Consider the following 15,584-nt stretch of genomic DNA (forward strand, 5'->3'; position numbering starts at 1 on the left):
TATCAATGCAATAACTGTGCATACATTGATAACATACTGTACTATAAGCAGTTTATGCCATCTAGTGGACAAACTCAATTTTTCAACATGTTTATTGTTGGTGTAGAGATTAAAACTCTAGCACCCTCTAGTGGTGTAGCTACTCAATTAAACCGTCTTCTCATGAGACAACACAGAAGTGTTATGCTGTAATTATCACTTGTGTTAACTCCTTAAGGCCTAGTTCGGTCCTTAGTAAAGCAGCAAGTTTTTATCGTTTTTCTGAACTCCAAAGCTATGTCTCTTTTCCTTTTCCACAGATTTTAGCTGTATGAGGACTTGTATTTTTTTAGCAAGATGAGTTGTATTTTTAATAGCACCATTTTAAGGAGGTGGAAAAAACTGCAATTCTGCCATTGGTTTTTATTTAAATGGCATGCAGTATAACTAATCTTTGGGTTTATTAAGGCATTATTAAATGTATACACTCACCTAAAGAATTATTAGGAACACCATACTAATTCTAACACGATGTTGGACCCCTTTTGCCTTCAGAACTGCCTTAATTCTACGTGGCATTGATTCAACAAGGTGCTGATAGCATTCTTTAGAAATGTTGGCCCATATTGATAGGATAGCATCTTGCAGTTGATGGAGATTTGAGGGATGCACATCCAGGGCACGAAGCTCCCGTTCCACCACATCCCAAATATGCTCTATTGGGTTGAGATCTGGTGACTGTGGGGGCCATTTTAGTACAGTGAACTCATTGTCATGTTCAAGAAACCAATTTGAAATGATTCGAGCTTTGTGACATGGTGCATTATCCTGCTGGAAGTAGCCATCAGAAGATGGGTACATGGTGGTCATGAAGGGATGGACATGGTCAGAAACAATACTCAGGTAGCCCCTGGCATTTAAACGATGCCCAATTGGCACTAAGGGGCCTAAAGTGTGCCCAGAAAACATCCCCCACACCATTACACCACCACCAGCAGCCTGCACAGTGGTAACAAGGCATGATGGATACATGTTCTCATTCTGTTTACGCCAAATTCGGACTCTACCATTTGAATGTCTCAACAGAAATCGAGACTCATCAGACCAGGCAACATTTTTCCAGTCTTCAACAGTCCAATTTTGGTGAGCTTGTGCAAATTGTAGCCTCTTTTTCCTATTTGTAGTGGAGATGAGTGGTACCCGGTGGGGTCTTCTGCTGTTGTAGCCCATCCGCCTCAAGGTTGTGCGTGTTGTGGCTTCACAAATGCTTTGCTGCATACCTCGGTTGTAACGAGTGGTTATTTCAGTCAACGTTGCTCTTCTATCAGCTTGAATCAGTCGGCCCATTCTCCTCTGACCTCTAGCATCCACAAGGCATTTTTGCCCACAGGACTGCCGCATACTGGATGCTTTTCCCTTTTCACACCATTCTTTGTAAACCCTAGAAATGGTTGTGCGTGAAAATCCCAGTAACTGAGCAGATTGTGAAATACTCAGACCGGCCCGTCTGGCACCAACAACCATGCCACGCTCAAAATTGCTTAAATCACCTTTCTTTCCCATTCTGACATTCAGTTTGGAGTTCAGGAGATTGTCTTGACCAGGACCACCCCCCTAAATGCATTGAAGCAACTGCCATGTGATTGGTTGACTAGATAATTGCATTAATGAGAACTAGAACAGGTGTTCCTAATAATTCTTTAGGTGAGTGTATATCTTTTTTTTAAATGTTTTATATTTTTTGCACAAGTGAAAAATAGTGTTAAAAAATTATTTTTCTTTTGTGTTACCATATTCCAAGAGTTATAACCTATTTTGTCATCAGCGGAGCTGTGGGTAGGGGAACTGTTTCTGCAGGAAGAATTGGAGTTTTTATCGGTAACATTTTGACCTCTATTCCATTTTTTGTGAGGCAGGATGAACAAAAGCAGCCGTTCTTGCATTGTTTTTTATTTTTTGTTCACAAAAATAACAAGACAATTTTATAGTTCAGATAATTATGCGGCAATATCATACATGTCATTTTTTCCCATAATAAAGCATTTTATGGAGGGGGGGGTTGTTATTTTTTTTAATAAACATAATTCATTGTCTCTACAATTTTTTTTGGTCCTATTACGGAACCATTGTTTGTCTAACAGACTAGCGTTCATGGCAGATCTGGGCCTTCCTCTGTCTAAACCCTAGATGTCATAATCAGCATTGACTGAGGTCTTAGGGCTCTCGCACACGAACATATTTTCTTTCCGCTTCAGTTCCTTTTTTTGCGGACCATATGCGGAACCATTCACTTCAATGAGTCCGCAAAAACAGCGGAAGGTACTTCGTGTGCATTCCATTTCCGTATTTCCGTTTCACAAAAAAATAGTGCATGTCCTATTATTGTCCGCAAATCACGGTCCAAGGCCCCATTCAAGTCAATGGGTCCGCAAAAAATACGGAACGCACACGGAACACATCCGTATGTCATCTGTATTTCATCCGTATTTTGCGGATCCATACTGTATAAATGCTATGCCCAACCCATATTGCTCATGTGTTTGGTGATTAATAAGTTACTGTTTCCGTTTCCGATCTGCAAAAAACAGATCAAATATGGAAACCATACGGTTATGTTTTGTGAAATAACGGAACGGAAGAGGACTTAAATCAGAGAAAAAAAAAAACTCAGATACGGAACAACGGATCCGCAAAACAACAACGGTCGTGTGCATGAGCCCTTAGGCTGTGTTCACATTGCAGGTTTTTGCTAGCTTTTCTAAGCTGAAACTGCCTCCTATTGTTATCAATGAGAATCCGCACTGCCTTTCATGAGGCCGTGGATTATTTATGTGTGGTTTTCCAGACTGTGCCAAGACATTTCCCAAGTGGACACCACGGGAAACTGCAGCAGGAGTCTGCTCGTGGTTTAGCTTCACTCCATGGGGCTAAACTGCGATCAGCTCCATAAGACTGAAATTGAAAAACTGTGGCAGTTTCTGCCGCAGAATATGTGATAGATTTAGACACTGTCAAAATCCCTTGTGTGAACATAGCCTTAAGGGGTTAACCATCCAGGATTGGAGTTAACTTTGAGCCCAACCATTAGAGCAGGGTCCAGGTGCATAATACATAGCTGCAACATAATATTACTGTGACTTCAAAAGTACATAGCTGACATGCGCAATAGTATGTCCCAGAGCAGAAAGGGGTTAAACAGTGGATTATTGCTAGTTTACTGATTACAATTTTTACATAAAGCGAAATTGACAGAAAATGTCAGGAAGTATTATCCTACAATGTCTTCCATCTGCAGGATTTATGTATATTGGTCCCCACGCTGACTCTTCATATAGCATGGAGCCATGGTTTTCTGGTTACTACGAGCCGGTGATGTTTATTGACCAAGGCCTAACAAATAACAGAGAGATAATTCGTATTCTGCTTAACATTGAGCTAATTGCAAATTTTATTTTACTGGTAGTTGCACTTATTGCAGGCAGCAGAATCAGGGTTGTCGACACATTGCAGAGCTTGAACAGGCCTGGTGGTTAAAAAAAAAATGTAGAGAATTATATTAGGAAATCAGTTCTCTAGTAAAGGAGCATTAAAAGTGTTTTCCCACAATGAACATTTATCAGCTATCTACAGGTGTCCCACAGTTCACTAGAATGAGAAAGGAAAAGCTGTCATTGTGTGAGGGTGCAAGAAACAGAACAGTTGGCAGCGGAAGCAGGCCTCACAGACTTCTCCATGAGTGAATAGACAAAGAAGGACTCACAGGCTTCTCTATGCATAGTCATGGGAAGCAGGACTCACAGGCTTCTCTATAAGTAATAATAGGAAGCAGGATTTTCTATGAGTGGGCAGGGAAGCAGGACTCACAGGCTTTCTCTTTGAGTGGGACTTAGCAGGACTCACAGGCTTTGGCCTCTTTCACACGGCCGTAGTGCTACCGTGGCAGTATTGCGGGCCGCATACAGCCATGTGAATTCCGCATCACGGATGCGAACCCATTCACTTGAATGGGTCTGCAAATCCGGGCATGCAGTGCAGAACGTAACGGAAGCACGGAACTGAAACCCATGGAAGCACTATGGAGTGCTGTCCATGGGGTTCTGTTCCGTGCTTCCGTTGCACAAAAAAATAAACCTTGTTCTATCTTTTTGCAGAACGGATGGATTGCGGACTCCATTCAAATGAGCGGACCGCAATTTGTGGTCCGCAGCATGGCCATGGCTAGCACACAGTCGTGTGCAAGAGGCCTTTCTCATAGGCTTCTTTATGAGTCAATATAAAAAGCAGAACTCACACTCTCTCTTTATGAATGGGCAGGGGAAGCAGGAGTCACAGACTTTTCTATCAGTTAGTGGGAAAAGCAGGACTCACAGGCTTTCTCTATGAATGGGCAGGGTAGCAGGACTCACAGGCTTTCTCTATGGGTGGGCCAGGGAAGCAGAACTCAAGCTTTCTCTGTGAGTGGGCAGGGGAAGCTGGACTCACAGGCTTCCTCTGTTTGTGCACAGGGTAAGGCTTCTCCTCAGACTTTGTGTGTGTGTGGGTGTAGCAGGACTCACAGACTTTCTCTATGAGTTAGTGGGAAAAGCAGGACTCACAGGCTTTCTCTATGAGTGGGCAGGGGAAGCAGGACTCACAGACTTCTCTATGATTGAGCAGAAGCAGCAGGACTCACAGGCTTTCTACATGGGTGGGCCAGGGAAGCAGAACTCAAGCTTTCTCTGTGAGTGGGTAGGGGAAGCTGGACTCACAGGCTTCCTCTGTTTGTGCACAGGGTAAGGCTTCTCCTCAGACTTTGTGTGTGTGTGGGTGTAGCAGGACTCACAGACTTTCTCTATGAGTTAGTGGGAAAAGCAGGACTCACAGGCTTTCTCTATGAGTGGGCAGGGGAAGCAGGACTCACAGACTTCTCTATGATTGAGCAGAAGCAGCAGGACTCACAGGCTTTCTACATGGGTGGGCCAGGGAAACAGAACTCAAGCTTTCTCTGTGAGTGGGTAGGGGAAGCTGGACTCACAGGCTTCCTCTGTTTGTGCACAGGGTAAGGCTTCTCCTCAGACTTTATGTGTGTGTGGGTGTAGCAGGACTCAGACTTTCTCTATGATTGAGCAGAAACAGCAGGACTCACAAGCTTTCTACATGCATGCACAGAGAAAACAGAACTCACAGGCTTTCTCAATGTGTCATAGCAGCATTTAAGCAACTTTTTATATGAAAATACTGAATCAAATCATAGAATACTGTATATCCCCAGTGCCATACAGTATACTGCATTTGTATAGGAGTTTTGACAGATGTACTTTATAGCTCTGTACATGTTAAGAAACAGAAACCACAATGTAGTTCTGGATCTGTCACTTAAAAATGACAAATGGGTCTGTATGATATAAAAACTGTGCTGTACAAAGCAGTTTTTCCATCAAATATGACGGACAGAGGTTCCAGATGTAAACAGAAAAATTAGATTTTACCAGGGTGGACACTGCAATGTGTCACCAATGAGTCATTCAGTAAACCTAACTGGTGTACTTACCTGTAGTTGTCAATGCAGGAATATTTCAGCTTGTGCTCTTCAATATAATGTTCTAGTTCCACCAAGGATGTGCTGTTACATGAATTTCTGAAATAAAAGTCATATTTACTGCTTAGAAATACAGACATCTATACAGAAGGCATTCTGTGCACAAGATTAGCAGTCTCATGGTGTAGTATGAACCAAGTGTAAGATAAAGGGCCTCTGTCAGCATGCTTAACCCTATTAAACCAGGCACATTGCCTGGTAGGGTTGATCATGCTGATTAAAACAATCCCTTATTTCTCTTTGTAGGTTGCAGTGTTCCTGAGATATGAGTATACAGTGCCTGCAGTGGGACTCACTAATAATGATTGGTGGTCCAGCATTAATGTGTCATATGGAGTCACTGGTATCAGTGGGTTTTATCAAAATCATCCATCAGGCATTCCCCAAGGTACGGTGGCTTATATATATGGATTCATTGGTGGCCGTGGAGCCTCCACAAGGGGAGCGACCACTTTTCTATGCTGTCGGCAGGTGTGATCCAGCCTGTTTCAAAAGCTGTTCTATATCTGCAGCTTCAAGATACTTAGGAAGACATTTATTAAGACAGTCAATTAAATCTCTCTCTGCGCTGCTGGCGGATGCACCAAAGTTATGTAGAAGCGCAGGCCTGCCGCTGGCCATGCGACATGCTTTAAACTACACTCCTATCAACAAAGTTTAGCACATTGCTGACACGGATGTACAAAATTATATCTTTATTGAAAAACATATAAAGCCAGATAAAACCCACATAAAAAAGTTCTGACATCCAAAACCCCTGAGGAAGCTGCCTCTCCTGAGAAAGCTGACGCGAAACATGCATCAGGGTGCATTGTGGAGGTGCCATTCAGGCTGGTCAATGTCAGTATAGCACTGACCTTAAAATGCAATGCACTATAGGGATAGTACATAATATTTTAAAATATTGCCTATTATTGTCCCCTTGTGGGACTATTAAGTGGTAATAAAAAGTAAAAAAAAAATTATTTAATAAAAAATCCAATTAAAAAAATGTGCTTTTTTCCATTGAAAATACGCTTTTCAATGAAAAAAATTGCAAAATCAAATCTCCCCCACATGTTTGCTATCGCCGCCTCTGTAACGACCCACACTGCACAAATATCATGTAAATTATCCCCTATGGTGAATGCCGTTAAATAAAACGTCATAACAAGCAATCAAAAAGCGCAGTTTCACCCCAAATGATACCAATGAAAACTACAATTGTCCCACAAAAATCAAGCCCTCACACAACTCCATAGAAAGAAAAATAAAAAAGTTATGGGTCTTAGTTAGAGTTGAGCGAACACCTGGATGTTCGGGTTCGAGAAGTTCGGCCGAACTTCCTGGAAATGTTCGGGTTCGGGATCCGAACCCGACCCGAACTTCATCCCGAACCCCATTGAAGTCAATGGGGACCCGAACTTTTCGGCACTAAAAAGGCTGTAAAACAGCCCAGGAAAGAGCTAGAGGGCTGCAAAAGGCAGCAACATGTAGGTAAATCCCCTGCAAACAAATGTGGATAGGGAAATGAATTAAAATAAAAATAAAATATATAAAAATAAACCAATATCAATTGGACAGAGGTCCCATAGCAGAGAATCAGGCTTCACGTCAGCAGAGAATCAGTCTTCATGCCATAGCAGAGAATCAGGCTTTACGTCACCCAACACTGGAACAGTCCATTGTCACATATTTAGGCCCAGGCACCCAGGCAGAGGAGTGAGGTCCCGTAACAGAGAATCTGGCTTCATGTCAGCAGAGAATCAGTCTTCATGTCATAGCAGAGAATCAGGCTTCACGTCACCCACCACTGGAACAGGCCACTGTCACACATTTAGGCCCCGGCACCCAGACAGAGGAGAGGTTCATTCAACTTTGGGTTGCCCCGCAATATAATGGTAAAATGAAAATAAAAATAGGATTGAATGAGGAAGTGCCCTGGAGTACAATAATATATTGTTAAGGGGAGGTAGTTAATGTCTAATCTGCACAAGGGATGGACAGGTCCTGTGGGATCCATGCCTGGTTCATTTTTGTGAACGTCAGCTTGTCCACATTGGCTGTAGACAGGCGGCTGCGTTTGTCTGTAATGACGCCCCCTGCCGTGCTGAATACACGTTCAGACAAAACGCTGGCCGCCGGGCAGGCCAGCACCTCCAAGGCATAAAAGGCTAGCTCTGGCCACGTGGACAATTTGGAGACCCAGAAGTTGAATGGGGCCGAACCATCAGTCATTACGTGGAGGGGTGTGCACAGGTACTGTTCCACCATGTTAGTGAAATGTTGCCTCCTGCTAACACTTTCCGTATCAGGTGGTGGTGCAGTTAGCTGTGGCGTGGTGACAAAACTTTTCCACATCTCTGCCATGCTAACCCTGCCCTCAGAGGAGCTGGCCGTGACACAGCTGCGTTGGCGACCTTTTGCTCCTCCTCTGCCTTCGCCTTGGGCTTCCACTGGTTCCCCTGTGACATTTGGGAATGCTCTCAGTAGCGCGTCTACCAACGTGTGCTTGTACTCGCGCATCTTCCTATCACGCTCCAGTGTAGGAAGTAAGGTGGGCACATTGTCTTTGTACCGGGGATCCAGCAGGGTGGCAACCCAGTAGTCCGCACACGTTAAAATGTGGGCAACTCTGCTGTCGTTGCGCAGGCACTGCAGCATGTAGTCGCTCATGTGTGCCAGGCTGCCCAGAGGTAAGGACAAGCTGTCCGCTGTGGGAGGCGTATCGTCATCGTCCTGTGTTTCCCCCCAGCCACGCACCAGTGATGGGCCCGAGCTGCTTTGGGTGCCACCCCGCTGTGAACATGCTTCATCCTCATCCTCCTCCACCTCCTCCTCATCCTCGTCCTCCTCGTCTTCCAGTAGTGGGCCCTGTCTGGCCACATTTGTACCTGGCCTCTGGTGTTGCAAAAAACCTCCCTCTGAGTCACTTCGAAGAGACTGGCCTGAAAGTGCTAAAAATGACCCCTCTTCCTCCTCTTTCTCCTGGGCCACCTCCTCTTCCATCATCGCCCTAAGTGTTTTCTCAAGGAGACATAGAAGTGGTATTGTAACGCTGATAACGGCGTCATCGCCACTGGCCATGTTGGTGGAGTACTCGAAACAGCACAACAGGGCACACAGGTCTCGCATGGAGGCCCAGTCATTGGTGGTGAAGTGGTGCTGTTCCGCAGTGCGACTGACCCGTGCGTGCTGCAGCTGAAACTCCACTATGGCCTGCTGCTGCTCGCACAGTCTGTCCAGCATGTGCAAGGTGGAGTTCCACCTGGTGGGCACATCGCATATGAGGCGGTGAGCGGGAAGGCCGAAGTCACGCTGTAGAGCAGACAGGCGTGCAGCAGCAGGGTGTGAACGCCGGAAGCGCGAACAGACGGCCCGCACTTTATGCAGCAGCTCTGACATGTCGGGGTAGTTGCGAATGAACTTCTGCACCACCAAATTCAGCACATGCGCCAGGCAAGGGATGTGCGTCAAACCGGCTAGTCCCAGAGCTGCAACGAGATTTCGCCCATTATCGCACACCACCAGGCCGGGCTTGAGGCTCACCGGCAGCAACCACTCGTCGGTCTGTTGTTCTATACCCCGCCACAACTCCTGTGCGGTGTGGGGCCTGTCCCCCAAACATATGAGTTTCAGAACGGCCTGCTGACGTTTACCCCGGGCTGTGCTGAAGTTGGTGGTGAAGGTGTGTGGCTGACTGGATGAGCAGGTGGAAGAAGAGGAGGAGGAAGCTGAGTAGGAGGAGGAGGAGACAGGAGGCAAAGAATGTTGCCCTGCGATCCTTGGCGGCGGAAGGACGTGCGCCAAACAGCTCTCCGCCCGGGGCCCAGCCGCCACTACATTTACCCAGTGTGCAGTTAGGGAGATATAGCGTCCCTGGCCGTGCTTACTGGTCCACGTATCTGTGGTTAGGTGGACCTTGCCACAGATGGCGTTGCGCAGTGCACACTTGATTTTATCGGACACTTGGTTGTGCAGGGAAGGCACGGCTCTCTTGGAGAAGTAGTGCCGGCTGGGAACAACATACTGTGGAACAGCAAGCGACATGAGCTGTTTGAAGCTGTCTGTGTCCACCAGCCTAAATGACAGCATTTCATAGGCCAGTAGTTTAGAAATGCTGGCATTCAGGGCCAGGGATCGAGGGTGGCTAGGTGGGAATTTACGCTTTCTCTCAAATGTTTGTGAGATGGAGAGCTGAACGCTGCCGCGTGACATGGTTGAGATGCTTAGTGACGCAGGTGGTGGTGTTGGTGGTACATCCCATGTTTGCCGGGCGGCTGGTGCCAACGTTCCTCCAGAGGCGGAGGAAGAGGCCGAGGCGGCGGCAGCAGCAGCAGAAGAGGCCGAGGCGGCAGCAGCAGAAGAGGTAGCAGGGGGAGCCTGAGTGACTTCTTTGTTTTTAAGGTGTTTACTCCACTGCAGTTCATGCTTTGCATGCAGGTGCCTGGTCATGCAGGTTGTGCTAAGGTTCAGAACGTTAATGCCTCGCTTCAGGCTCTGATGGCACAGCGTGCAAACCACTCGGGTCTTGTCGTCAGCACATTGTTTAAAGAAGTGCCATGCCAGGGAACTCCTTGAAGCTGCCTTTGGGGTGCTCGGTCCCAGATGGCGGCGGTCAGTAGCAGGCGGAGTCTCTTGGCGGCGGGTGTTCTGATTTTGCCCACTGCTCCCTCTTTGTCTTTTGCTACGCTGTTGGCTCGGTCTCACCACTGCCTCTTCCTCCGAACTGTGAAAGTCAGTGGCACGACCTTCATTCCATGTGGGGTCTAGGACCTCATCGTCCCCTGCATCGTCTTCCACCCAGTCTTGATCCCTGACCTCCTGTTCAGTCTGCACACTGCAGAAAGACGCAGCAGTTGGCACCTGTGTTTCGTCATCATCAGAGACGTGCTGAGGTGGTATTCCCATGTCCTCATCATCAGGAAACATAAGTGGTTGTGCGTTAGTGCATTCTATCTCTTCCACCCCTGGGGAAGGGCTAGGTGGATGCCCTTGGGAAACCCTGGCAGCAGAGTCTTCAAACAGCATAAGAGACTGCTGCATAACTTGAGGCTCAGACAGTTTCCCTGATATGCATGGGGGTGATGTGACAGACTGATGGGCTTGGTTTTCATGCGCCATCTGTGCGCTTTCTGCAGAAAACTGGGTGGGAGATAATGTGAACGTGCTGGATGCACTGTCGGCCACCCAATTGACTAATGCCTGTACCTGCTCAGGCCTTACCATCCTTAGAACGGCATTGGGCCCCACCAAATATCCCTGTAAATGCTGGCGGCTACTGGGACCTGAGGTAGTTGGTACACTAGGACGTGTGGCTGTGGCAGAACGGCCACGTCCTCTCCCAGCACCAGAGGGTCCACTAACACCACCACGACCATGTCCACGTCCGCGTCCCTTACTAGTTGTTTTCCTCATTGTTACCGTTCACCACAATAAGAAAAATATTATTCGGGCCAATGTATTGAATTAAAATTCAGGCCTTTTTTTACAGACACCTAACACTGTCTGGCTATCTATTTAGGTACCGTATTACACTAATACAGGCACACAAGTAATGACAGATTTGGTTGAATATAAATGTGAGGCCTATTTTTTACGCGCTGTGTGACAGATATACCTTTAATCACAGAATTAGACTTGTATCTGCACTGTAGCGTGTGTGTTAAGTTTTTCAGAATGACACTATCAGCACCTTCAATCTAAGATATCCTTTTTGGGATAGATTTAAAGTAGGCCTGATATAGCAGAAACTACTAATTTTGAGAATGGCAAATTTGGGAATAGTTTTTCAACCCAGAACAAAAACTGTGCTTTTACGGTCACTACAAATAACTTGACCAGCTAAAACAGTACTGATTTGGAGGAATATAAATGTCAGGTCTATTTTTTAGGCGCTGGGTGACAGACTCAACTTGCCCCTGATGTAGTATATGGCCAAAAAATAACCACACTATTGATGGTTAAATGCACTTGGGTGACACAGGCTCAGCCTGCACCTGATGTAGTATATGGCCAAAAAATAACCACACTGTTGATGGTTAAATGCACTTGGGTGACACAGGCTCAGCCTGCACCTGATGTAGGATATAGCAAAAAATAACCACACTATTGATGGTTAAATGCACTTGGGTGACACAGGCTCAGCCTGCACCTGATGTAGTATATGGCCAAAAAATAACCAGACTGTTGATGGTTAAATGCACTTCGGTGACACAGGCTCAGCCTGCAGCTGATGTAGTATATGGCCAAAAAATAACCACACTGTTGATGGTTAAATGCACTTGGGTGACACAGGCTCAGCCTGCACCTGATGTAGGATATAGCAAAAAATAACCACACTATTGATGGTTAAATGCACTTGGTGGTAGCTTGTGCTGGCGCACCACAAGCCACAAAATGGCCGCCGATCACCCTAGAAAAAAGTGATATAAAAACGCTCTGGGCAGCCTAAAAAAAGTGAGCAATTCAATATCAGCACTTCAATGATCCACAGCTGGAGATCGATCACAGAATGAAGTCTTTTGGAGGAGTTAATCTGCCTAATCTCGCCCTAACGTCGCAGCTGCAACCTCTCCCTATGCTTGAATCAGCAGAGTGACGTGCAGCGCTACGTGACCCAAGCTTATATAGAGGCTGGGTCACATGCTGCACTGGCCAATCACAGCCATGCCAATAGTAGGCAAGGCTGTGATGGCCTCTTGGGGCAAGTAGTACAACGCTTGTTGATTGGCTGCTTTGCAGCCTTTCAAAAAGCGCCAGAAAGCGCCGAACACCGAACCCGGACTTTTCCGAAAATGTTCGGGTTCGAGTCCGTGTCACGGACACCCCAAAATTCGGTACGAACCCGAACTATACAGTTCGGGATCGCTCATCCCTAGTCTTAGTAAGCGGCGTTGCAAAAAGATTTTCTTTTTTTTTTTTTAAAAAGGGGTTTTATTGCACAAAAGTAGTAAAACGTAAAAAATAAACGATATGTATTTGGTATCGCTTTAATTGTACTGACCCAGAGAATAAAGATATTATGTTATTTATACTTAAAAATAAACGTCGTAAGATTTACAATGTAAAAACGCGTGGCAGTGTTGCTGTTTTCTCCCATCTCCCTCCCAGAAAGAGTAAATAAAAGTTAATCAGAAAGTTATGTGTACCCCAAAATGACACCATTAAAAACTACAACTTGTCCCATAAAAAACAAGCCCTCTTACAGCTACATAGACGGAAAAACAAAAAGGTTATAGCTCTTGGAAGGCGACAATGAAACAGGCTGGTCACTAAGAGGTTAACCGAATCAGAGATAAAACACATTTCAAGAAATTTGCTCATCTCTACACTGTATAAAGGCGTATAAAATACAGCCCATACATTCGTAAGGGCAGAATATTACAGTTCAGTACACCCTGAAACCTGTGCAGAGATGCACCAAGATTGTGTGAATAAGAAATCTATCCAGAGTGTGGCTTTTTCTGAACCGGGGCTCAAACTTCCCCATTGAGTCACAGGTATACACAGGACTATCCCCTCAGTATGCACTGGGAACTTGGGCTTGTGGGCAGCCAAGGGACACTGCTCTCCTCCGCTGCCTGTGCTGAGATCTTACCTAATGTGAATGGTGGCCACTGTGTTATCTCTCTCTCTATCTCTCTCTCTGAATATATATATATATATATATATATACAGTACAGACCAAAAGTTTGGACACACCTTCTCATTCAAAGAGTTTTCTTTATTTTTATGACTATGACAATTGTAGATTCACACTTAAGGCATCAAAACTATGAATTAACACATGTGGAATTATATACATAGCAAACAAGTGTGAAACAACTGAAAATATGTCATATTCTAGGTTCTTCAAAGTAGCCACCTTTTGCTTTGATTACTGCTTTGCACACTCTTGGCATTCTCTTGATGAGCCTTAAGAGGTAGTCCCCTGAAATGGTTTTCACTTCACAGGTGTGCCCTGTCAGGTTTAATAAGTGGGATTTCTTGCCTTATAAATGGAGTTGGGACCATCAGTGGCGTTGAGGAGAAGTCAGGTGGATACACAGCTGATAGTCCTACTGAATAGACTGTTAGCTGCTTTTTTCTTGCTATAATACAAATTCTAACAGTCTATTCAGTAGGACTATCAGCTGTGTATCCACCTGACTTCTCCTCAACGCCACTGATGGTCCCAACCCCATTTATAAGGCAAGAAATCCCACTTATTAAACCTGACAGGGCACACCTGTGAAGTGAAAATCATTTCAGGGGACTACCTCTTGAAGCTCATCAAGAGAATGCCGAAAGTGTGCAAAGCAGTAATCAAAGCAAAAGGTGGCTACTTTGAAGAACCTAGAATATGACATATTTTCAGTTGTTTCACACTTGTTTGTTATGTATATAATTCCACATGTGTTAATTCATAGTTTTGATGCCTTCATAGTCATGAAAATAAAGAAAACTCTTTGAATGAGAAGGTGTGTCCAAACTTTTGGTCTGTACTGTATATATACACTGCTCAAAAAAATAAAGGGAACACAAAAATAACACATCCTAGATCTGAATTAATTAAATATTCTTCTTAAATACTTTGTTCTTTACATAGTTCAATGTGCTGACAACAAAATCACACAAAAAAAAAAATGGAAATCAAAATTTTCAACCCATGGAGGTCTGGATTGGGAGTCACACTCAAAATTAAAGTGGAAAAACACACTACAGGCTGATCCAACTTTGATGTAATGTCCTTAAAACAAGTCAAAATGAGGCTCAGTAGTGTGTGTGGCCTCCACGTGCCTGTATGACCTCCCTACAACGCCTGTGCATGCTCCTGATGAGGTGGCGGACGGTCTCTTGAGGGATCTCCTCCCAGACCTGGACTAAAGCATCTACCAACTCCTGGACAGTCTGTGGTGCAACGTGACGTTGGTGGATAGAGCGAGACATGATGTCCCAGATGTGCTCAATTGGATCCAGGTCTGGGGAACGGGCAGGCCAGTCCATAGCATCAATGCCTTTGTCTTGCAGGAACTGCTGACACACTCCAGCCACATGAGGTCTAGCATTGTCTTGCATTAGGAGGAACCCAGGGCCAACCGCACCAGCATATGGTCTCATAAGGGGTCTGAGGATCTCATCTCGGTACCTAATGGCAGTCAGGCTACCTCTGGTGAGCACATGGAGGGCTGTGCGGCCCTCCAAAGAAATGCCACCCCACACCATTACTGACCCAATGCCAAACCGGTCATGCTGGAGGATGTTGCAGGCAGCAGAACGTTCTCCACGGCGTCTCCAGACTCTGTCACGTCTGTCACATGTGCTCAGTGTTACCCTGCTTTTATCTGTGAAGAGCACAGGGCGCTAATTTGCCAATCTTGGTGTTCTCTGGCAAATGCCAAACGTCCTGCACGGTGTTGGGCTGTAAGCACAACCCCCACCTGTGGATGTTGGGCCCTCATATCACCCTCATGGAGTCTGTTTCTGACCGTTTGAGCAGACACATGCACATTTGTGGCCTGCTGGAGGTCATTTTGCAGGGCTCTGGCAGTGCTCCCCCTGTTCCTCCTTGCACAAAGGCGGAGGTAGCGGTCCTGCTGCTGGGTTGTTGCCCTCCTACGGCCTCCTCCACGTCTCCTGATGTACTGGCCTGTCTCCTGGTAGCGCCTCCATGTTCTAGACACTACGCTGACAGAAACAGCAAATCTTCTTGCCACAGCTCGCATTGATGTGCCATCCTGGATAAGCTGCACTACCTGAGCCACTTGTGTGGGTTGTAGACTCCGTCTCATGCTGCCACTAGAGTGAAAGCACCGCCAGCATTCAAAAGTGACCAAAACATCAGCCAGGAAGCAAAGGAACTGAGAAGTGGTCTGTGGTCACCACCTGCAGAACCACTCCTTTATTGGGGGTGTCTTGCTAATTGCCTATAATTTCCACCTGTTGTCTATCCCATTTGCACAACAGCATGTGAAATTGATTGTCACTCAGTGTTGCTTCCTAAGTGGACAGTTTGATTTCACAGAAGTGTGATTGACTTGGAGTTACATTGTGTTGTGTTCCCTTT

General features: G+C 45.7%; 1 protein-coding gene across 1 annotated transcript in view; it reads right to left on the reverse strand.

Moving 5' to 3' along the window:
- Positions 1-2,459: 2,459 nt before the first annotated feature.
- The window catches only part of LOC120990331 (ADP-ribosyl cyclase/cyclic ADP-ribose hydrolase 1-like), an 82,883-nt gene continuing 69,758 nt past the window's right edge, over positions 2,460-15,584 (reverse strand). Inside the window, exons 7-8 of the mRNA XM_040419079.1 lie at positions 5,510-5,596; positions 2,460-3,502 (exon numbers count right to left, since the gene is read on the reverse strand). Coding sequence (XP_040275013.1) covers positions 3,433-3,502; positions 5,510-5,596 — 157 coding nt within the window. The 3' untranslated portion in view covers positions 2,460-3,432. The remainder of the gene's footprint in view (positions 3,503-5,509; positions 5,597-15,584) is intronic.

The sequence above is a fragment of the Bufo bufo genome, chromosome 2, assembly GCF_905171765.1.
Source record: "Bufo bufo chromosome 2, aBufBuf1.1, whole genome shotgun sequence".
In the NCBI taxonomy this organism is placed as follows: Eukaryota; Metazoa; Chordata; class Amphibia; order Anura; family Bufonidae; genus Bufo; species Bufo bufo.